Source organism: Lucilia sericata, unplaced genomic scaffold (genome assembly GCF_015586225.1).
Source record: "Lucilia sericata isolate MDLA Ls3-8-SP2 unplaced genomic scaffold, ASM1558622v1 Contig001109F_arrow, whole genome shotgun sequence".
NCBI lineage: Eukaryota > Metazoa > Arthropoda > Insecta > Diptera > Calliphoridae > Lucilia > Lucilia sericata.
The window spans coordinates 90959-116495 of NW_023995081.1; the positions used below are offsets into that span (position 1 = coordinate 90959).

Sequence of the window (25537 nt, forward strand, 5' to 3'; positions counted from 1 at the left end):
AGACCCTTTTTATTTGTTATTTAACTCTATTAAAATAAAAAAAAAAAATTTAAGTATTTGCTTGTACTTTTAACCCCTATTAACTATAAAAAAACAATATTAAAAAAAAAACTTAGTAATAATAAAATTATTTGTCATTTAATTGTTTCTAAATGTTTCATAAACTGTGAGTAAGACTTGAACAATGTTAAAAAATTAAAACACAAAAAGATGGTTTAACCAAGATTATTTAAAAAACATAATTTTGTTTATACCTATTTGGTTTTTAATTAAACTATGTTTTAGTTTAATGTTTTAATTACATAATAATTGTATTTAAAATTAAAACATAAAAAAACTACAATCAATGCTAAAAGAACATGACCCTTTACATTGTTCAAGCTTTAAAATAATGGAAAACATTTTGTAGTTTCCAGTCAAGGTTAAAAGGGGAAACCCCACCAAAAACAAAAAAAAATATCATTGACAATAGTTTAAGTGTTTAATAATTGAATCATAAAGATGAAACAATTAAATTATTTAATTGACATAACTCACTAAACATTGAAGAATAATTAAATCGTTACCAATGTCTGTGTGAGAAAGAGAAGGTTACGTTATGTTTTAATTGTTAAGGAAATGAAAATAAATTATTTTATGTTTGTTAATATTTAACAATAATTAATAATTTAAGACGAATTCGTGTCTTCTTCAATACTGCTAATTACAATTTGTAGATTTATTATGTCCACCGATTAGCCCATTGAGGATTCAAGAGAATACTCCAAATACTAGTTAATAGACCAGTGAATAAAATAGTTGACAAAATAGTCAGGCAAGAAATTCAATGGGCTGTGCTATAGACTACAGACTAGACAAGATACTAGATTATAGACTACAGAGATATAATAGACTATAGACTAGTCAGTATACTAGTTCATAGACCAATGTATAGAATAGTTCATAAAATGATCAACAGACTAGATTATAGATTGGAGTATAGACCAGAGCATTGACTAGATTATAGACTAGAGTATAGACTAGAGTATAGGCTACAGTATATGCTAGACTATAGACTGCAATATAAACTAGACTATAGACTAGAGTAAAGACTATAGTATAGGCTAGACTATAGACTCGACTATAGACTCGACAATTGACTCGACTATAGACTCGACTATAGACTCGACTATAGACTAGACTATAGACTAGACTATAGACTCGACTACAGACTCGACTATAGACTCGACTATAGACTCGACTATAGACTTGAATATAGACTAGACTATAGACTAGACTATAGACTCGACAATAGCCTCGACTATAGACTCGACTATAGAATCGACTATAGACTCGATTATAGTATAGACTATAGACTAGATATAGACTAGATATAGACTAGACTATAGACTAGACTATAGACTCGAATATAGACTCGAATATAGACTCGACTATAAACTCGACTATAGACTCGACTATAGACTCGACTATAGACTCGACTATAGACTCGACTATAGACTCGACTATAGACTCGACTATAGATTTGACTATAGACTCGACTATAGAATCGACTATAGATTTGACTATAGACTCGACTATAGGCTAGACTGTAGACTCGACAATAGCCTCGACTATAGAGTATACACTAGAGTATATAATAGTGTAAAGACTAGAGTAAAGATTAGAGTAGAGATTGCACTATAGACTAAAGTATGGGCTAGACTAGACTTTAGACTACAGTGTAGACTAGAGTATAGGCTATACTATAGATTAGACTATAGTTTAGAGTACAGACGAGACTATAGACTAAAGTGTATAATGGAGTAAAGACTAGAGTATAGACTAGAGTACAGACTAGAGTATAGACTAAACTATAGTCTAGACTCGTCTATAGACTTGACTATAGACTCGAATATAGTCTCGACTGTAGATTCGACTATAAACTCGACTGTAGACTCGACTATAGAATCGACTATAGACTCGGATATAGTCTCGACTGTAGACTCGACTATAGTATCGGCTATAGACTCGAATATAGTCTCGACTGTATACTCGACTGTAGACTCGACTGTAGACTCGACTATAGAATCGACTATAGACTCGGATATAGTCTCGACTGTAGACTCGACTATAGTATCGGCTATAGACTCGAATATAGTCTCGACTGTATACTCGACTATAGAATCGACTATAGACTCGACTATATATTCGATTACAGACTCGACTACAGAACCGTCTATAGGCTCGACTATAAAGTCGACTATAAATACTCCACTATATACTTGACTATAGACTCGACTATAGAGTCAACTATAAATACTCGACTATAGACTAGACTAGGGAATAGTAATATGATGCAGTAATGCTTTTTCTGACAACGTTGCAAAAGAAAACTTGTAATATCACACGATTGTTGGACATTATCTGCACATTTTACTGACAACATTGTAATATCAGACAACCGTGTATCACAGCTTTAAAAGTACTTTGTATGCAACCACATAAAGTTCCTTTTTATAAAACATAACTTGGCTACAACTAAAACTAAACAAAATTACATTTGGCAACAGTATAAAAAGTAAATTTAGTAATACTTACAACAAAACATTTATTACAGGAAGTATTTATTATTTATAAAGCTTACAATGTGAATAACTATTCAAAGTTTTTTTTTGCAAAAACTACAAAAACAAAAAGTACCACACATGTGAGGGGCTAAGAAAGAAAAAAAATAAGAAATTCCTCACAACCATTATATGCGAATTATCACACTAATTTAAAACGTCATTCATACGGTCAGTCATTCATCTTTTTTTGATTTGATACTTTTACTTTGTATGAATCTTTTTATTTTTTGTTACTGTTTTTTGTTAAATGATCAACATTATAAAATTTAACCTTGATAACATGACACAAATTTTTTTTGGTACAAAAAAAAAAAAAAAATCGAGCAAGACAAAAAAAGTTGATTTACGACAAGTTCACAATGTGTTGAATATATGAATGTATGTCTTGTTTTTGGTTTATTTCTTTAGGGTATTGTTAAAAAAAATTGTTTTGAGCCTTTTGTCTTTTGGCCATTATCTTGAACTTCTTTCATACATCATCATCATCTCAAATGTTTGCATGATCTTCGCAATAGTACATACATATCTAAGTAGTATACAATTTATGCATGGTTTTCGAAAGTATGTATACTAGGTTGGCCCCCAAAAAAAGTTCCTGAAAATATATATATACCAGGTTATAAACCAGACTCTAGTCTAAAGTTAAGACTATAGTCCAGACTGCAGTCAAGACACTAGGCCAGACAATAGTCAAGACTATTGGACACACTATAGTCAAGACTATAGGTCAGTCTATTGTCAAGACTATAGGCCAGTCTAAAGATCAGACTGTATACCAGACTGTAGTACATACTATAGACCAGACTATAGTTACGACAATAGGCAAGTCTATAGTCAAGTGTATAGAGTAGACTATAGTCAAGACTATAGTCCAGCCTTTGGTCAAGACTATAGCCCAGACTGTAGTCAAGACTACAGTCAAGACTATAGTACATACTATAGTCAAGACTATAATACATACTATAGTCAAGACTATAGGTCAGGCTATATGTAGTCAAGACTATTGGCCAGACTATATTCAAGACTATAGATCAGACTATAGTCAAGACTATATTCCAGACTAAAGTCAAGACTATAAGCAGGTCTATTGTCAAGACTATAGGCCAGTCTACAGTCAATACTATAGGCGAGATTATAGTCAAGACTGTAGGCCAGACTATAATCAAGACTATAGGCTAGACTATAGTCAAGACTATAGTCCATACCATAGACCAGACTATTGTCTACACCAGACTATAGTCAAGACTATAGTCAAGACTATAGTCTACAGACCAGATCATAGTCTATACTATAGACCAGACTATAGTCAAGAGTATAATCAGACTATAGTGAAGACTATAGGCCAGACTATATTCAATACTTTAGTCCAGAGTATAGTCTAGACTAGAGGTTCGACTATAGCCAAGGCTATAGGCCAAACTAGAGGTCCGACTATAGTCAAGACTATAGGCCAGACTATAGGCCAGTCTATAGTCAAGACTATGGGCCAGTCTATAGTCAAGAATATATAGACCTGTCTATACTCTAGACTATAGGCCATTATATAGTCAAGACCTCAATATAGTATAGAATATAAACCTGAATATATTATAAACTATAGACCAGACTATAGTCTATACGAGACAACAGCCAAGACTATAGACTTTAGTTAAAATTACAGATAAGATTCAACTAGTACTCTTAGATTCGATTAGATTAAAATTTTTATTGGGAACAACAGCAACTATTATATTGGAGCCATCCTAATGTATACCTATGAATATCTACAAATATACTGGGAACTAAGAAATGTTATAGATTAGCTTAATAGAAAAGTATGTATATTTATAGGTTTGAAATCAAAATAAATGGATCTAGGGTATCTTGTGGGACTTTAACTGATTTGTTGGGATATTAAAAATATTTCTTATGGGAATAATTTTCTCTAAAATTTTCCCTTTTGTTTAGTTCTGGAACAAAAACTGAATCATTTGTTTTTGAGTATTTTTCAATAATAACAACTTAAAAATTTTATTGTTTTGAAAGCTTAAAACAAAAATTATTCAGTTTTATTCCAGATTTAAATAGATCGGAAAGATTTACAACAGTATCGATTAAAAATTCAATATTTTGAATTAATTAATTTTCAAAAATTTTGAATTAAAAAAAGTTTAATATGAACAAAAACTGGTCTAACATTTAAACTTGTTCTAAAGTTTATTTTTTGCTAAAACATGATCAAGAATTCAATTCAAAATTAATGATTAAATTGTAGAAATATATAAAATTAAAAAAAACGAATTAATAACAACAATTAGCATATAACCTTGATTTAAAAGAAAAAATCTAATAAATATTAAAAGTAAACAGTTGAAATTAAAATTGAAAAATTGTCAAAATATTTTATACAAAAAAAAAAAAAAAAAAAAAAAACAATTACACGTACTTGCAATATCATTCAGGCTTGACTAAAGTTTATTAACAATTGTTGTTTTTTTATTTTTCTTAAAAATAATAATCATAAAATTCAATTGTCATAAAACTGAAACTGAAAAAATTATTATCATTTTATCGTTGTAATGAAATTCTTTTGCTTGATTGTAAGTTATTATTTTTCTTTAAATTCTTTGTATAAGATTTTATTACGGAAGAGTTGAAATCTGTTAAAATAATCTAAGGTATGCCTTTAGTAATAATAACTTTAAAGCTTTTTATGAATTTTTTGATTTTGTTTTTGTGTTTTTAATAAATGTTGTGGTAAAGTTACTTTTGAAGGTACAATAATTTATGTATTTATACCACCTTGAACTCTAAACACAACCTCATCATTCCAATCATCATGATGTTGATGGAAAATTTTGCTATATTTTTACAATATTTTTTTTTTTTTTTTGTAATAATAAATATTTTATTTTAAAGGGTTCGTTGCTTTAGTGGCTTAAAGCTAGATTTTTTAGTTCTTCAGTTGTGCGTTCTAAACTAAAACTGGTTTTTGTTAACAAATTTGTGTTTACTAAAAGCAAGAAGAAAAAACAAATGAGCTGATCATATTATGCAGGTTTGGAAAGAGAACTATATTTTTTAAAATTTAAACAATTTGTTTTCTAGCTTAGAACTAGTTTTTTGCTTTTTTAGAAACCTAAAAATCTCAAATCCTTTCATACAAAATGTTTGATTATAAATCTGTTTAAATCCTTTAGAGAATTAAGAGATCAGTTTATCGGAAGAGAGTTATGAATTACTTTATGCATAAGTGACAACAAGAGAGCTATTTGTTTATCTCTGCTCTAGAGAAAGAATTTGAAAAGTGTTCTTTTACATTTTAAAATACCAATTTCCCATGCTTGATATCTGTTAAAATCCATTGCAAGATCAAAATAATGAATGGTTAAATGGATTCGTATGTTAAAAAGATATATTTAAGATTTTGTTTGCATTGGGATTGTTCGAATTTAAAAGACCCTTATGTTTCTATGGCCCATGACTAGTCTGTGGACTAGTCTATAAACTGGTCTATGGAATAGTGTATTGAATAGTCTGATCTTGTCAATTGACTCATGTATGTACTAGTATATTGACTAGTCTATAGACTACACTAGTTTATGAATTATACTATTTATTAATCTATGAACTAGTCCTGTGACTAGTCTATTGACTGGTATATGGTCGAGTGTATAGACTAATCTATATACTGGTCTATCGACTAGTGTAATGACTAAGCTATTAACTGCTCTATAGACTAGTCTATAGACTAGGCTATGGACTAGTCTATGGACTAGTCTATAAACTAGGCTATGGACTAGTCTATAGACTAGGCTATGGACTAGTCTATGGACTGGTCTATCGACTAGTGTAATGACTAAGCTATTAACTGCTCTATAGACTAGTCTATGGACTAGTCTATAGACTAGTCTATGGACTAGTCTATGGACTAGTCTATGGACTAGTCTATGGACTAGTCTATGGACTAGTCTATGGACTAGTCTATGGACTAGTCTATGGACTAGTCTATGGACTAGTCTATGGACTAGTCTATGGACTAGTCTATGGACTAGTCTATGGACTAGTCTATGGACTAGTCTATTGACTAGTCTATAGACTAGTCTATGGACTAGTCTATGGACTAGTCTATGGACTAGTCTATGGACTATTCTATGGACTAGTCTATGGACTAGTCTATGGACTAGTCTATGGACTAGTCTATGGACTATTCTATGGACTAGTCTATGGACTATAAACGTGCTTAAACTCTTATTTTTATAAAAAAAAACAAAGCCAGTTTAAAATCATATGTATTGCGCTGCCCGATATCTGGTTTAGACGTGACACCCGTGATTTTAAATCAGGTCACTATTTATTGGGCCACACAGAACGTCATATAGATTTATTGCACATTTCTTTAATCGTTTTTTTTCCGATTTCAGAAATATTAGAATTAAAAATTTTATTACTAACAGGTCCACATGTGTTCCAGTTACGAAATTTTGCTGATTATGAATTCATGGGCTACTAGTTGCAATAAATACAAGTTATACAAATTTAGTAAATTTTTTTTTGGAATTTGTTGCAGTTTTACCAACGACCTGCTTAACTCAAGTTTGTGACTGTAAAACACCTGTAATATAGAGTACTTCCTAGATGCAGTAATAAACATCAAAAATCGGTTGTTGTTTTTTTTTTCTTCTTTTTCATAAGCTGGTTTAGCTTACAAGTGTAGAGTATGTGTATGTATGTATTTGCAAGTTGGACAACAACTTGCTTCACTGATAAATAGTTTTGTCTTTTTTTGGTTTTTGGTCGATTTGTGATTTTTGTAATGTTTGGGTAAGAAGAAAACTAGAAATTGCTATATTAATGTTACATATACATACTTAAACTATTATATGTATGTATGTATGTATTTATGTAGCAAACCTATCTGGATACATAGGTGGATTTATCTAGATATATATATCTACTATGTCTATATATTTAACTAGCCATTAGCTGTTTTTGTTGTAATTGTTAACTTGATGCAAGTATTTCGGTTGCATGGCACAAGTCGTGCGTGTTTTTTTGCTAAATTTTATAAAGTCTGTTTGAGAATGAACCATTAACAAACGAACTCTCTTACTAACCAAAAAAACGAGTGCATGCTCGTGCTGCAGTCATATAGACTTCAAATGATTCTCAAAACAAATTGTTTAAACTTATTTTTAAGTTTGCAGTTAATATTTAAGTAAAAATCATAAGCGTATTCGATGACTAAAGTAAATAGTAAACCTTAACAGGAAATAACTTAAATTTCTCCTTCCCATTGGCACGCTTCTGCTATTTTAAAGTTTCTGCTTGAATGTGTTTTGAGAAACTAATTCAATAAAATTATATTGAATTTAATACGATGTTGTTATCGCAATACCAGAAATATTTTACTAAATTGTGAGTTTCTTTTGTTAAAAATTCTCTTATTTCAAAAAAAAAAAACTCTTTAAAACTAAAGCCATAAAAAATAATTAAAGATTTATTAATTTAACACTTAAAAACTCAAACACATAACATTTTTGTATTTTTTTTTTTTTAATTTTCTGTTTAGATAAAAAATAACCATAAACAAAAAACCCCTTTTTTTCTCTGGTCAATTTGAAATTTTGCACGTAAATTTTGACAAAAAAAAAGAAAAAACAAATTAACTAAAAGATGTTAATTGTTGACATCAATAAATTTGAAATACCCTACAGTTTGCAAACATAATGACAATAATTTATATGCTTAAATTGTGACCACTTTTTTGTTTAAGGAATCAATGAATTTTTTTTATAAAATATTTTAGTTTTTTTTATGAAAACAATTTCAGAAGGTAGTTTTTTAATGAAATTTTAAAATTTTGAAGTATTTTTGGAATTCATGTAAATTTTATTAAGTTCTTGTGGTAAACAATATAAATCTTAATCTCAAAATATGTTTAATAAAAAAATAGTTAAATGCCAGTTTAAGTTCTTACTGCTATACTAAGCGGCAGAAAGTAGTTTGTCTTTTTTTCTGAAATGATCCTATGCAAGTGTGTAAGCTACACTGTTAGGCATTATCCCCTTTTCACTGGCAAAAACTCTATATTTTAAAGATCCTCAGAGCCAACAAAATTAAAAAAAAAAACTGGAATCCATAAACCAAGCTCTACTTTTGTAAAGAATTTATAGTCGATCTCAAATCATTATTTTGAAGTCATATGTCTTTGCGCTGTTATAACGTCTGAAGCATGTCCTGAAGGATTCTGAGACCAGATTGGCATTTATAGTTAGTTAGTTAGTTAGTTAGTTAGTTAGTTAGTTAGTTAGTTAGTTAGTTAGTTCGTTAGTTAGTTAGTTAGTTAGTTAGTTAGTTTTCGTTAGTTAGTTTAGTTTAGTTAGTTAGTTCGTTCGTTCGTTAGTTAGTTAGTTCGTTCGTTCGTTAGTTAGTTAGTTCGTTCGTTCGTTAGTTTCGTTAGTTCGTTCGTTTCGTTAGTTAGTTCGTTCGTTCGTTCGTTCGTTCGTTCGTTTCGTTCGTTCGTTCGTTTCGTTCGTTCGTTCGTTTCGTTCTTCGTTCGTTCGTTCGTTCGTTCGTTTCGTTCGTTCGTTCGTTCGTTGTTAGTTCGTTCGTTCGTTTCGTTCGTTCGTTCGTTCGTTCGTTCGTTCGTTTCGTTCGTTCGTCTCGTTCGTTTCGTTCGTTCGTTCGTTTCGTTTTCGTTCGTTCGTTCGTTCGTTTGTTCGTTCGTTCGTTCGTTCGTTCGTTCGTTTCGTTCGTTTCGTTCGTTCGTTCGTTTCGTTCGTTCTTCGTTCGTTCGTTCGTTCGTTCGTTCGTTCGTTTCGTTCGTTCGTTCGTTCGTTCGTTCGTTCGTTCTTCGTTCGTTCGTTCGTTCTTCGTTCGTTCGTTCGTTCGTTCGTTCGTTCGTTCGTTCGTTCGTTTCGTTCGTTCGTTCGTTCGTCGTTCGTTCGTTCGTTCGTTCGTTTCGTTCGTTCGTTTGTTCGTTCGTTCGTTCGTTTCGTTCGTTCGTTCGTTCGTTTCGTTCGTTCGTTCGTTCGTTCGTTCGTTCGTTCGTTCTTTCGTTCGTTCGTTCGTTCGTTAGTTCGTTCGTTCGTTCGTTCGTTCGTTCGTTCGTTCGTTCGTTCGTTCGTTCGTTTCGTTCGTTCGTTCGTTCGTTCGTTCGTTCGTTCGTTCGTTGTTTTCGTTCGTTCGTTCGTTCGTTCGTTCGTTCGTTCGTTCGTTCGTCGTTCGTTCTTTCGTTCGTTCGTTCGTTCGTTCGTTCGTTCGTTCGTTCGTTCGTTCGTTTTTCGTTCGTTCGTTCGTTCGTTCGTTCGTTCGTTCGTTCGTTTCGTTCGTTGTTCGTTCGTGTTCGTTCGTTCGTTCGTTCGTTCGTTTTCGTTCGTTCGTTCGTTTCGTTCTTAGTTCGTTCGTTCGTTCGTTCGTTCGTTGTTCGTTTCGTTCGTTCGTTTTCGTTCGTTCGTTCGTTCGTTCGTTTTCGTTCGTTCGTTCGTTTCGTTCGTTCGTTAGTTCGTTCTTTCGTTGTTCGTTTGTTCGTTCGTTCGTTCGTTTTCGTTCGTTCGTTCGTTCGTTCGTTCGTTCGTTCGTTCGTTCGTTCGTTCGTTCGTTCGTTTCGTTCGTTCGTTCGTTCGTTCGTTCGTTCGTTCGTTCGTTCGTTCGTTCGTTCGTTCGTTTTCGTTCGTTCGTTCGTTCGTTCGTTTCGTTCGTTCGTTCGTTCGTTCGTTCTCGTTCGTTCGTTCGTTCGTTCGTTCGTTCGTTCGTTCGTTCGTTTTCGTTCGTTTCGTTCGTTCGTTCGTTCGTTTAGTGTCGTTAGTTGTTTTTCGTTAGTTCGTTAGTTCTTGTTAGTTAGTTGTAGTTCGTTAGTTCGTTAGTTAGTTAGTATGTTCGTTTGTATTCGTTGCGTGTCGTTCGTTCGTTTTCTAGTAGTTAGTTCGTTCGTTAGTTGTTAGTTCGTTAGTTATCGTACCGTTATGCTCCTTCCCACCTGTCTCTACTTTAAGATTTAAGAAGTTCTTGAATAGAACTACAAAATGGTGTAGGTGCCAAGCAATTTTTAGATGATCTTTCAGTTAATGTAGTATTTAAAAACAGTCCCAATTAATCAAGTTAATATAGGACTTTGTTAAACGTTTCCAATCATGCATTCATTGCTTAAAATTTTTACAAATTTTTTATTTGTTAATTATTTAAATATTCAAATAAGTGCTTAAGCACTAATAACAAAAAAATTAAAAGATTTATAACAAAAAACAATATGGGGGTAATTGAATACAAAAAACACATAAATAATGCCAGTGAGTTGTTGTTGTTGCTTTTTTTAATTTTATTATAGAAATTGGCCTCTAAATTGGTTACAATTGAAATAACGTAATTTTGTGTTTTGTGTTAAAGTTTAAAAAGCATAAATTTAAAACAACAACAACAAACAATAAATGCAACAACTAAATAAATATAAAATAAATAATTTTCTTATAATTTTTTTTTTCGTTGTGATTTGTAATGAATTCAAAGTCAAGTTGTCAAGTCAAAGTGTTAGTCAGTCTTTAGCACAAAGTGTGCGTCTAATTTTGTGTAAGAGTGTAGTTGTTGTTTTGGTTGTTACGTTTCTTTTTATTATTGTTGTAATTTTCGTAAAGATTCGTGCGAATGTCAAATTAAATGTGGTTTTGTGGTTGTAACTATGAGTGTTGTATCTGTGTGTTATTAAACCGGTTTTAAATTTTACGTTTAATTTTATTTAACACTAAACAAACCGCTGAAGATTAAATCAGAGTTAAACAACCCATTTAAAAAGCCTCCCATTTGTTTTAAAGATTTGATAACTTCTTTTTTTTCAGCAAGTTGTTGCTATTTTTTTTTTCTAAAATTTATTAAAATATTTAAAAAATGTTGTTGTCGATTTAATTGCCAGCAAATTGACAACCTTCAGGTATATATTTTTTAAAAAATTTTTACAATCAGTTAAGAGTTATGGGAGTACAAAGTTTAACTTTCTGCTCAACGTTGTTGTGTGAGTGTAAATACTTGTAAATTCATTAAACTAAAGAAATATTTAAATAATTTTGTTTTCTTAGAATTAATGTGTTTATTTTATTTAAAATCGGGATTTTTTATCTTTTTTAAAAGATAAACGTCAAATATAATATAAAAACTGTGAGCTGGTAATGAGTTTAACTTCATTTGCTTTTTGCTTGCCAAATAATCAACAGACAGACAGACAGATACAACCTGCATTTCAAATACTTGAAAGTGATCTTAAAACAACCACAAAATAAATTTAAAAAAATATTCTTGTTTATTTGTTAATTTCAACAATAATATTTGACAGTTCATTGTTGTTTCGTCACGCCAAACAATACAATTGGTTTGAAAACAAGGTTGTATTTCTAAGATGTTTTGAAATATTTTCAATATTCATTACAATTTTGTTAATTGTTAGCAAACAAGTGTTTTATTATTATTTTAATTAAAGTTTTTTTTCATATCATTTCAAAATCTTTATTGAAAACCAATTATGTTTTGACAGCTTAAAACAACAAAATTGCTTTGATTACAAAATTCTAACCTCAATTTAACTAACATGTCAAAAACAATACAAAATGCTCTTATTTTATAAAACAAACCCTAGACGTTTTAATTAAGGTTAAAGTTTTTAACATATAAGTAATATCAGGGTTAGAATTTATAATTAATATTTTACATATGCATTTTTTTGTACTAATTACATATTTAATTTTAAAATTTCAATTCTATATTTTCAGCTTTGTAACTGTATGAAATTACTATGAATGGTCAAAAGCACAAACTTTGTACAAAATTATCCAGTACATATCTGAGAAAATGGTGTAAGTATTAATTTAACTATAAAAAAAAACTGAAATTAAATCTTAAAAATATTCCTTATAATTAAATAAATTAAATCTATTGATACTTTAGCGTTACTTAATGAATTCGCATTTTATATTTGTACGTATGTATGTATGTAGTTAGGTATATATGTATAATTGTGTTGAATTATTATATTTTTATTAATTACTAATTAATATTCCTATTTGTTTAATTAAATTTTAACATTGAATCAACAATCTCTATCTCTCCATCTATAAACATACAAACAAATACTTTTTTCATTATTATTAATATTACTTGTTTGTAATCAACAATTATTAGAAATTTTTATTTGCTAAATTAACAAATTGCTGTTTTATTATCAATTTCAAAAACAACAACAGCATCTATCTCGGCTTTATCATATTATATGTCATATTTGTGGTTTTGTTGTAATTTTATTTGTCAGTTGACAGCTAAATGAGGCTTCCTTCAAGGGAAAGACTTTGTGTAAAAACAAATTTCCTTAAATAGTTTAGAATGAAATACGAATCAAAATATAATTATAAAAAAATCTAATTAGAATTCAAATACAGCTTTAGTGCTAACAAAGTAATGAGTAATGGATATTTATACCATATATCTATGGTTTCCAAATATAGGTCCGCAAAGTGGTCTGTAGGAATTATTTTAAATTATGGCAAATTCTTTTAAATTTTATAGATTGCGAATTATTAGATACAGTTTACAGTTTAGATTCAGTAGAATTATAGTCTAACTTATAGCCTATACTATTGTGTGAACCACAGCCTAGTCTAAGGTATAACATATAGCCTAGACTATAGTCTAACGAATAGCCTAGGCTATATTCTACCCTAATACTTCATCCTAGTCTAGTTTGTAGTTTTCACAAGAGATTAGTCTATAGTTTAGACTACAGTCTAGCCTACAAAATAGTATACAGTCTATTCTATAGTCCACACTACAATATAGTCTACAGCCTAGATTATAGTCTAGTGTAGTCTATAGTCTAGTCTGTAGTCTAGTCTACAGTCTAGTCTATAGTCTAGTCTATAGTCTAGTCTATAGTCTGGTCTATAGTCTAGTCTATAGTCTAGTCTGTAGTCTAGTCTTTAGTCTAGTCTGTAGTCTAGTCTATAGTCTACAATATAGTCTACAGCCTAGATTATAGTCTAGTCTAGTCTATAGTCTAGTCTGTAGTCTAGTCTATAGTCTAGTCTATAGTCTAGTCTATAGTCTAGTCCTATAGTCTAGTCTATAGTCTAGTCTATAGTCTAGTCTATAGTCTAGTCTATAGTCTAGTCTATAGTCTAGTCTATAGTCTAGTCTATAGTCTAGTCTATAGTCTAGTCTATAGTCTAGTCTATAGTCTAGTCTATAGTCTAGTCTAGTCTAGTCTAGTCTATAGTCTAGTCTATAGTCTAGTCTATAGTCTAGTCTATAGTCTAGTCTATAGTCTAGTCTATAGTCTAGTCTATAGTCTAGTCTATAGTCTAGTCTATAGTCTAGTCTATAGTCTAGTCTATAGTCTAGTCTATAGTCTAGTCTATAGTCTAGTCTATAGTCTAGTCTATAGTCTAGTCTATAGTCTAGTCTATAGTCTAGTCTATAGTCTAGTCTATAGTCTAGTCTATAGTCTAGTCTATAGTCTAGTCTATAGTCTAGTCTATAGTCTAGTCTATAGTCTAGTCTATAGTCTAGTCTATAGTCTAGTCTATAGTCTAGTCTATAGTCTAGTCTATAGTCTAGTCTATAGTCTAGTCTATAGTCTAGTCTATAGTCTAGTCTATAGTCTAGTCTATAGTCTAGTCTATAGTCTAGTCTATAGTCTAGTCTATAGTCTAGTCTATAGTCTAGTCTATAGTCTAGTCTATAGTCTAGTCTATAGTCTAGTCTATAGTCTAGTCTATAGTCTAGTCTATAGTCTAGTCTATAGTCTAGTCTATAGTCTAGTCTATAGTCTAGTCTATAGTCTAGTCTAGTCTAGTCTATAGTCTAGTCTATAGTCTAGTCTATAGTCTAGTCTATCTAGTCTATAGTCTAGTCATAGTCTAGTCTATAGTCTAGTCTATAGTCTAGTCTATAGTCTAGTCTATAGTCTAGTCTATAGTCTAGTCTATAGTCTAGTCTATAGTCTAGTCTATAGTCTAGTCTATAGTCTAGTCTATAGTCTAGTCTATAGTCTAGTCTATAGTCTAGTCTATAGTCTAGTCTATAGTCTAGTCTATAGTCTAGTCTATAGTCTAGTCTATAGTCTAGTCTATAGTCTAGTCTATAGTCTAGTCTATAGTCTAGCCTATAGTCTAGCCTATAGTCTAGTCTATTGTCTAGTCTATAGTCTAGTCTATAGTCTAGTCTATAGTCTAGTCTATAGTCTAGTCTATAGTCTAGTCTATAGTCTAGTCTATAGTCTAGTCTAGCTATAGTCTAGTCTATAGTCTAGGCTATAGTCTATTCTATAGTATAGTCTATAGTCTAGTATATAGTCTAGTCTATAGTCTAGTCTATAGTCTAGTCTATAGTCTAGTCTATAGTCTATTCTATAGTATAGTCTATAGTCTAGTATATAGTCTAGTCTATAGTCTAGTCTATAGTATAGTCTATAGTCTAGTCTATAGTCTAGGCTATAGTCTATTCTATAGTATAGTCTATGGTCTATAGTCTAGTCTATAGTCTAGTATATAGTCTAGTCTATAGTCTAGTCTATAGTATAGTCTATAGTTTAGTCTATAGTCTAGTCTATAGTCTAGTCTATTGTCAAGTCTATAGTATAGTCTAGCCCATAGTCTAGTCTATCTTCTAGTCTATAGTCTAGACTATGGTCTAGACTACAGTCTAGTCTATTGTCTAGAATACAGTCTCGTCCATAGTCTAGTCTACAGTTAAGTATATAGTCTGGACTGCAATCATGTAGTATGGACTACAGTCCAATCTGGTACAATTTAGTTTGTGTCCTAGTCCGGCCGCTAGTCTATACTACAGTCTGATCTAAAATCTATACTACAATCTAGTCTACAATCTGAACTACAATCTACGTAATATTCTGGTAAAATGTTACGTACGCAATCTTCTTTATTACAGAAATTGACATAGTCTTATCCTTATAACTGAATACCAAAAATTTATGTTAAAAAAAAAAAAAACAACACTAATCTAATTTAATTGTTTTACTTTCTAGAATCTTATAAAATAAAAAATTCCCATGAAAAAAATAACTTACACTCTATATTTCTATAAAATACATAACTTGTACGATCGTACTTGATTTTACTTGACTAATTATTTCAAATTAAAACACACACAGCATCAGAAAACGAACAAAATATTTTTCCAGTTACGTTTCAGATTAAATAATTGTTGCAGCGGATTATTTAAAAAAGTCTCTAATATAAAGCAGAAAAAATATTATTTAAATTATAATTAATAATAAAAAAAAACTATTTTCATATGAATTAGGCATAAAGTAAAACAAAATACAACTATAATTGCTTTCTAAAATAATGGCATAAATATTAAATAATTTATAAGATTTTACTTATTTAGTTTTAATTAATACAACAAATTATAAACTAGATAATAAGATAATTATTTTCTGATTAAACTGATTCATGTGGAAAAGAGCAAAAAAGTTTAATTCCCCTCTTCGAAAAAAAGATTCTAAGAAATTGTTAAAAGAAACGCGATGTCTAACATTTTAAATACATTTCCCGAGAATTCACTTATTCATCATAAAAACACTTTTATAAATAGATGTGACATTAAGACCATAAAATGGAGAAATCCATATATATGTCCGCCTGATTCTTGGTTGCTGGAACTACTAGTCATTGTAAAAATGTATTATCCAATAACTAACACACGTTCATTACAATTAATTAAACATGATTTAAATGCAACTCAATGTGCAATATTATAAAAAAAAATTAAATAAAAATCCAAAAAAAAAAAAACGAATTCAAATGAAATTTAAATAAAAATGTTTTCACTTGTTGTTGGCGAGGGAACGTTTTGATTATTGTAATAATGTCGTATACTATTTATATAGTATGGATGTATGTAATAAAAATGAAATTGCACTTTGTATGATGGACTGTGTCTGTATGACAAGACGTGACAAGTTAAGATCACTAAATAGCCAGCAAAATGTACTAAAGAAATAAATATGTAATTGTCGAACGTAGTCTTTTACGTTATAAATATGTAGTTGTATTTGTACTCTTCTTATTGTATATACCCTGCCAGCAATTTTGTAGTCGACTACGAGAAAAATTCACTTCTAGTTTACTTTTACAGACTGACTATAAGCTAAATACAATGTAATGCAGAGCTGTTCCGAAATTTTGTATTTGGCAACGTAAAGAATCGACTTTTAAATACTAACTACAAGCTAACTATAATGTAATGCAGAAGTGCCTCAAAATTATCTGGAGAGAATTAATTGTATTTCAACATGTTTTCTCTTGTTTCTCTATTATTATGATTTTATTTGTTAACTTTAACTGACTATAAACGAACAACAATGTAATGCAGAAATGTTCCAAAATTTGGTATTTATTAACGTAAACAACCGACTTTTAAATACTAGCTACAAGCTAACTATCATATAATGCGGGAGTACCCCAAAATTATATGGAGAGCATTTTGTTTCGACATGTTTTATCATGTTTCTTTATTATTTGGAATTTTGTTTTACATTTTTGTCATTTTCTTGTATACGTTGTGAAATTAGAGTCAGTAAATTGGAAAAATTAATTATAAAAGGTTAAATATTTCAAAACTCGGTCCCTAAATTCTAAATTCTGCTGATTAATACTGTAAATATAATACATTAACAGTTAACATTACACATAACATTTTAAAATTAATTTTAGATTTGGATCAATGGGAATCATGGAAATAATGAACAAATCATTCATAATTTTATGGATACCGGTGTTATTATTAGTTCCCCTGCAGAAAACTGATGTCTATTAATTTTAACGAACTAATATCATAACTTGTATTAAAGCGAAATGTAATTTAGATAACTAGTAGTTAAATTTTAAATATATTTAATTAACATGAAATTAATTAATACAGTTGGGAATACAAAAGAAAACTATTACTTGACTTTTCTGCAACTAACTTTAAGTTAGTTAATAAAGAGTTACCTTTAAGTTAATTTTTTAGCAACTAACTTTAAGCTAGTTGAAAAGTCATGCACAGTCGGACAACTGACTACTGCGTAGGACATCGCCATGTTAAAATAGTCAGTTGGCTCCATTAAAAATAATCCAAGAATCAACCATAACTAGTTGATGAAAAAGTCGACTTTTAATGCATTTAAAGTTAGTTGAGTTGCTGGCAGGGTACAAATTATAACAATAACAACAACTGTAATAGTATTTAATAATAAAAGTTCATAATTATTTAATTATTGTGCAAGTATTTTGTTTTTACTTGCCCTACAGTGCATTATATAAGTGCACCTTTAATTAAATATCTTTTTGCATATGTTTATGGCTACAATGTGAGCAAGAATTTGCTTACAATTTTAGTTGAGATTGATAATTTTATATTTTACATGTTTGGTCTCAAGATCGTTGAGATTTGGCAATTTCCTGTTGTAAACTTGCGGTGAAAATCTGAAAAAATAACATGTATGAAAGGAATAATCCGTTACTGCCGATGGCGAAATCGGCAGTCTACTATACAATAGTCCAGTCTATAGTCTAGAAAAGTAGTATATAGTCTAGTCTCTAGTTTAGAAAAGTAGTTTATAGTTTAGTCCTTGGTCTAGTCAGTGGTCTATATACTCTATTTAGTCTAGAAGAGTCTAGTCTTGTCCAGTCTATAGTCTAGTCTAGTCTACAGTCTATAGTCTAGTCTATAGTATAGTCAGTAGACTAGTCTATAGTCTAGTCTATAATCTAGTCAATAGACTAGTCTATAGTCTAGTCAATAGTCTATAGTCTAGTGTATAGTCTAGACTATAGAATAGTCTATAGTCTGGTCTACAGTCTAGTCTATAGTCTATTCTATAGTCTTGTCTATAGTCTAGTTTATAGTCCAGTCTATAACCTAGTCTATAGTATATCTAGTATTAAGTTTATAGTCTATAGTCTTATGGTTTAGTTTATAGTCTAGTCTATACTGTAGTCTATAGTCTAGTCTATAGTGAAGTCTATAGTCTAGTCTATAGCCAAGTCTATAGTCTAGTCTATAGTCAAGCCTATAGTCTAGTTTATAGTCAAGTCTATAGTCTAGTCTATAGTCTAGCCTATAGTCTATATTCTAGTCTATAGTCTATTATATAGTCTAGTCTACAGTCTAGTCTATAGTCTAGTCAATAATCTAGTCTATAGTCTAGTCTATAGTCTAGTCTTTAGTCTAGTCTATAGTCTAGTCTATATTCTAGTCTATAGTCTAGTCTATAGTCTCGTCTATAGTCTAGTCTCTATAGTCTAATCTAGTCTATAGTCAAGTTTATAGTCTAGTCTATAGTCTAGTCTATAGTATAGTCTATAGTCAAGTTTATAGTCTAGTCTATAGTCTAGTCTATAGTCTAGTCTATAGTCTAGTCTATAGTCTAGTCTATAGTCTAGTCTATAGTCTAGTCTATAGTCTAGTCTATAGTCTAGTCTATAGTCTAGTCTATAGTCTAGTCTATAGTCTAGTCTATAGTCTAGTCTATAGTCTAGTCTATAGTGTAGTCTAAAGTCTAGTCTATAGTCTAGTCTATAGTCTAGTCTATAGTCTAGTCTATAGTCTAGTCTATAGTCTAGTCTATAGTCTAGTCTATAGTCTAGTCTATAGTCTAGTCTATAGTCTAGTCTATAGTCTAGTCTATAGTCTAGTCTATAGTCTAGTCTATAGTCTAGTCTATAGTCTAGTCTATAGTCTAGTCTATAGTCTAGTCTATAGTCTAGTCTATAGTCTAGTCTATAGTCTAGTCTATAGTCTAGTCTATAGTCTAGTCTATAGTCTAGTCTATAGTCTAGTCTATAGTCTAGTCTATAGTCTAGTCTATAGTCTAGTCTATAGTCTAGTCTATAGTCTAGTCTATAGTCTAGTCTATAGTCTAGTCTATAGTCTAGTCTATAGTCTAGTCTATAGTCTAGACTATAGTCTAGTCTATAGTCTAGTCTATAGTCTAGTCTATAGTCTAGTCTATAGTCTAGTCTATAGTCTAGTCTATAGTCTAGTCTATAGTCTAGTTATAGTCTAGTCCATAGTCTAGTCTATAGTCTAGTCTATAGTCTAGTCTATAGTCTAGTCTAGTCTAAAATCTAGTCTATAGTCTAGTCTATAGTCTAGCCTTTAGTCTAGTCTAGTCTATAGTTTAGTCTATATTCTAGTCTATAGTCTTGTCTATGGTCTAGTCTATAGTCTAGTATTTAGTCTAGTCTTTTATTAAATTGTTACCGTATCTGTGAATTGTCAGTAAATATTGCGCACTCATTGGTTGTTGCCTACTGTATACTTATATGATCATTCATCAGGCGCTTAAGTATTAATAATAAAGATAAATAATAATAATTATATTGCTGTTGTTTTAATTTGTAAGAATTATTACTACAATTTATGTATATACTAAATTTTTATTTTTATGTATTATGACTGAAGAATTCTTTGTTTTTTTTCTCCCCTACAGGGTTCACAATAGGAGTTTCCGTGTGTCTGCTGATCTTGGGCATACTGGTGGCCTGTCAATTTTACGCTTTAATTAATGTGATCATAAATTCTCAGGTGGCCTTAAAGCCGGGTGGACAAACATATGGCTGGTGGTCGAAACCACCAGTAGAACCAAAAATTTCCGTTTATGTATATAATGTCACAAATGCCAATGAGTTTTTAAGTAATGGCTCTAAGCCTATTGTGGATGAAGTGGGTCCCTATGTGTATACGTAAGTTTTGAAGAAAAAAAGAACTGAAATGAATATAAAGACTAAAAGAAATTATATTTTAGAGAATCTTGGGAAAAAGTTAATATTGTACAAAATGATAATGGCACCTTGAGTTATAATCTCAAGAAAATTTATATCTTCCGTGAAGAATTATCTGCCGGTTCCGATGATGATGTGGTTATTGTACCTAATATACCCATGTTGAGTGCCACTTCACAAAGTAAACATGCTGCCAGGTAAGTTTTTAGAGATTTTGTTTATTTAAATTTATTTGTTTATTAATTAATTTGCGATTTTATTAGATTTTTACGTTTGGCCATGGCTAGTATTATGGATATTTTGAAAATTAAGCCTTTTGTACAAGTGTCGGTGGGTCAGCTATTGTGGGGCTATGAAGATCCTCTTTTAAAATTGGCCAAAGATGTTGTACCCAAAGAACAGAAACTGCCCTATGAAGAGTTTGGTTTGATGTATGGCAAAAATGGCACATCAACAGTAAGTTGTAGAAAAAAATTTATATAGTTAGCTGATATAAAAGAATCTGAGGCTTAACAATATAATTGAGCAGCAGTTGTTATAAAATTTTTCAACAAAATTATATATTTTATATCAAATTAACGTATTAAGTAATTTATTTGTTTGTTTTAAAGAAATCATAAAAAAATTTGAGTCATCATGATTAAGACTTTCTTTTTTTTATCGAAATGTTCAATATCTTTTAAGAAAACGTGATTTCATAAAACTTCCATGTTGTGTATTGCATAAATATAGTAAAATTTTGTTAAATAATATGGAATGAATACATAAATAATTTAACATTTAAATGAAACAACCAACTCATTCATTCATTAATCTATTTTGCCATATTTGTTTATACTATTTACCGGTAAAATATTATTTTGATTTAAAAATAGTATTTCAAAATAAAACTACATATTTGTAGGTGCTAAAAATTACACAAAAAATTTTTATGTTATTTTGCAAAATTTTATAAACAATAAAAAATTTCTTAACCACCGGCGGCTACATTATTATAACAAAAGAATATTGTTTAACGTAAGTCTTTAATTTAAAAATATATATTTTTAAAGAATAATTGCACACAAAAACATATGACAGACGCTAATTAATGTAAATTATTAAACAAAACTACAACAATACCCATAAAGTATTTATTTTCACAGAAAAATATTTACAATTTTAATTCCCTCCTTAAATCGGCAATAAAAAAGAGGAAACAATAAAAAAATTATAGCTAAACAAAGAAAACGGCGCATTCCTGGTAATTTTTTATTAAAATGAAAAATTCTTTGTTTCAGGATCGTGTTACTATCTTTAGTGGCGTCGATGACGTCACCAAATTCGGTATTATTGACAAGTACAATGGTCGTTCACATCTACCTCATTGGTTATCGGATGAATGTAATGTTTTAAATGGCACTGACGGCTCCATCTTCCCACCTCACATCCAAGAAGATCGCATTCTACACATTTACGACAAAGACTTGTGTCGTCTTTTACCGCTAGTCTATGAGAAAACTGTTGAGACTAAGGCCGGTGTTAAGGGTTTCCGTTTTACACCACCCACCAATGTGTTCGCTGATGTTGAATCAAATCCCGATAATATGTGTTTCTGTCCTGCCGGTCAGCCTTCCTGTGCACCAAATGGTTTATTCAATGTTTCGTTGTGTCAATATGGTAATTGTGAACAGAGGAAATGTTTTAAGGAACGGCATTTGTTTTAACTTTTGTTGTTGTTTTTCTGTAGATTCTCCTATTATGTTAAGTTTCCCCCATTTCTATTTGGCCGATGATAGTTTGCGTACCGCTGTTGATGGCATTTCACCACCAGAAAAGGAGAAACATCAACTTTTTATTGATGTACAACCTGTAAGTTTTTGTTTCATGAATAGATCATTTGAACTATAGTCTGGATTAAAGTTTCGACTCTAGACTGTACTAAAATTTAGACTATGGACTGGATTAAAGTCTAGACTATAGACTGGACTAAAGGCTAGACTACTGGATTAAGTCTAGAACAGACTGGACTGAAGTCTAGAATACACTGAACTAAAGTCTAGACTATAGTCGGGACTAAAGTCTAAATTATAAACTGGAGTAAAGTATAAACTATAGAGTGGACTATGGTTTAAACTATAGACAGGACTATGGCTGTAATCTAGACTATACACTAGACGATAGTCTAGACTAAAGATTTGACAATAGACTAAACTATACTCTAGATTATAGACTGGACTAAAGTCTAGACTATAAACTGGACTAAATTCTAAACCGTAGACTGGACTAAAGTCTAAGCTATAGACACGACTATGGCTATATTCTAGTCTACACACAGAACAATAGTCTAGACCATAGATTGAACTATTGAATGGATTATAAACTGAACTATAGTCTAGATTATAGACTGGACTATAATGTAGACTATAGACTGGACTATAATGTAGACTATAGACTGGACTGTAGTATAGACTATAGACTGGACTACAATCTAGATTATAGACTAGACTATAGTGTAGACTATAGACTGGACTAAAGTCTAGAATAGACTGGACTAAAGTCTAGACTATAATCTGGACTAAAGTCTATACTATAGACTGGACTAAAGTCTAAACTATAGACTGGACTATGGTTCAAACTAAAGACAGGACTATGGCTATAATCTAGTCTATACATATAGATTGGACTATAGAATGGACTATAGACTGGACTATAGTCTATATTATAGATTGGACTATAGTGTAGACTATAGACTGGACTATAGTCTAGTCTATAGGTTGTAGTGTAGAGTAAACTACATACTGAACTATATTGTAGACTATAGACTGGACTATAATTTAAACTATAGACATGATAATAGGATGAACCCTAGTCTAGTCTATAGAATAGACTATAATCCTATAATAGTCTAGACTATAGTACACTGTAGTCCAGTCCATAGCCTAGACTATTTTTTCGGCTATAGACTGGACTAACGCTTATACTATAAACAGGGTTATGGTTTAGACTGGACTTTAACAACCCTAAATTCTCATGCAAACACTACTTATAACAATATTATTTCTTCTTTTTCTCCCTCCAGGATATGGGTACCACCCTAAGAGCACGTGCTCGCGTACAAATTAACTTGGCCGTCAGTCAAGTGTTCGATATTAAACAAGTGGCCAATTTCCCCGATATCATTTTCCCCATATTGTGGTTTGAAGAAGGTATTGACAGTCTGCCCGATGAAATCACCGACCTAATGAACTTTGCCGCTACAGTACCTCCCAAAATACGTGTTATTTTGATAATAGTATTCTTTGCACTCGGCGCTTTACTCCTTCTAATATCGGTATTTTGTTTAATACGTAACTCTCACAGACAAAGTACTTTGCATTTAGAGGGTTCCAATTATTTGGCCACCGCACAAATCGATATGCAGAAAAAGAAGGCGAAGGAACAAAAACAAAAATATTAGAGAAAAAAAAACATATCATCATTACATTTCCCAAACTTCCCTACAGCCTCCTCCTTCATACGATCACTCTCTTTTCTATTGCTATGTAAAAATAAGTTAGGTCTACTATATACATATATACTATATTTGTATACAATTTATTAAAAAGAAAGCAAAGTACTTATTATTATAACTGCTTCTGTATAAATTTAAAAAAAGTAAAACGAAAAAGAGTCAAAGTTTATGCGAATTAATATTTTAGGGTTATGGCAAGTGAAATACGCAAAACTCTATTACAAATATTTTAAAATTTTTAAAGTGGGTGGCATATGTTTTTTTATAAATATATTTATAGTTTGTTAAGTTTTCTTTCAAACTTTACAGTTTGATTCCCCCTACATTTCCCCCTCCCCTAGATCCCTTCATGTGTTTTTCACACCCTGTACTTATAAAATATCATCATGTTTATTATGTCAATTAAAAGAAAAGAGGAGGAAACAAGAATTGTATAATTCTGCTTTTCTTTAAACCAACAGTTCACTGTGATCCGTAACGAGCACAAAATAAAGACATTTTTAAGATCAAAAAAACTATAATTTTATTATTTTAATTAACGATTAAAACGACTTGGCGTCACAAATTGTATAAAAAAAAAACTCCATACATTCATTTATAAATATTTTATTTTTTATATAAAATTTCTTTAAACTGTTGTTTATTAATTATTATTATATATTTTTTTAGTTAATAAGTAGAACTAGTAAATAGCATATTTTTTTGTTTGTTTTGGGCTTAATATTTTATTTACAAAAGAAAATAAATTCTACATTATTTTTATTTTAATTTAAGGTTTAAGGTCAGAAGAGTCACAATATATATATAAAAAAACATAAAATTTTTTATACAAAATATTTAAAATAAAAGTCGAAACATCATAAACAAAACTGAACAAATAAACATTTTTTTTAAACTTAAGTTTAACTTTAGATTATTATTGTAATAGTTGCAGATTTTTTTTAATTAATGCTAAATATATATATTGAAGTGATGTAAAAGATAAATTTTTATTTAAAAATTGGTTTTATTTTTTTACATAATTTACATGTTGAAATCATTAAAAATTTAATGAGGAAATTGGGAAAAAACTGATTAGTGAAACCGGAGAAATAGATTTTTTGGAAACTATGTACTTTGAAGAGGTGGGGAAAGATATAACGCGTTAGAAAGCTCAACCTTCAAGCTTTCGTCAAAAGTTAAGATAATAGTGATGACTATAGATTAGACTTTATTTAAGACTATAAGTTATAGTGGACAGTAGAATGGAATGGATTTAGTCTAGATTATAAACTGTACTACAGTGGAAACTATAGACTGGACTACAGTTAAGACTATATATAAGTTTATAGACAACATAACAAAGAGGACTAAATATAGCGAAGACTATAAACTAAACTATAGTCATGACTACAGATTGGAGTTTGTACAATACTATAGGCTATAGTGAACTATAGATTGGACTATAGCCAAGACTATATATAGGATTATAAACTATTCCCAGTCATGACTATAGATTGGACTTTATTCAAGACTATAGGCTATAGTGAACTATTGTCAAGACTGTAGAATGGACATTAAATATACTATAGACTGAATTTAGACCAGACTAGACAATAGTGGGAAGTATAGATTGGACTAGTCAAGGCTATATATTGGTCTAAAGTTAAGACTATATGTTAGACAATAGTAAAGACTACAGGATTAGA

The 25537-nt window shown here is 30.5% G+C and overlaps 1 protein-coding gene across 1 annotated transcript in view; it reads left to right on the top strand.

The window, feature by feature from the left end:
* Positions 1 to 24749, top strand: part of LOC119610062 (scavenger receptor class B member 1) — a 36129-nt gene extending 11380 nt beyond the window's left edge. The window contains exons 2-8 of the mRNA XM_037965144.1: positions 12344 to 12427; positions 20065 to 20317; positions 20380 to 20553; positions 20620 to 20812; positions 21637 to 22015; positions 22086 to 22207; positions 23418 to 24749. Of these exons, the coding sequence (XP_037821072.1) occupies positions 12367 to 12427; positions 20065 to 20317; positions 20380 to 20553; positions 20620 to 20812; positions 21637 to 22015; positions 22086 to 22207; positions 23418 to 23795 (1560 nt within the window). The 5' untranslated portion in view covers positions 12344 to 12366 and the 3' untranslated portion in view covers positions 23796 to 24749. The remainder of the gene's footprint in view (positions 1 to 12343; positions 12428 to 20064; positions 20318 to 20379; positions 20554 to 20619; positions 20813 to 21636; positions 22016 to 22085; positions 22208 to 23417) is intronic.
* Positions 24750 to 25537: the final 788 nt, after the last annotated feature.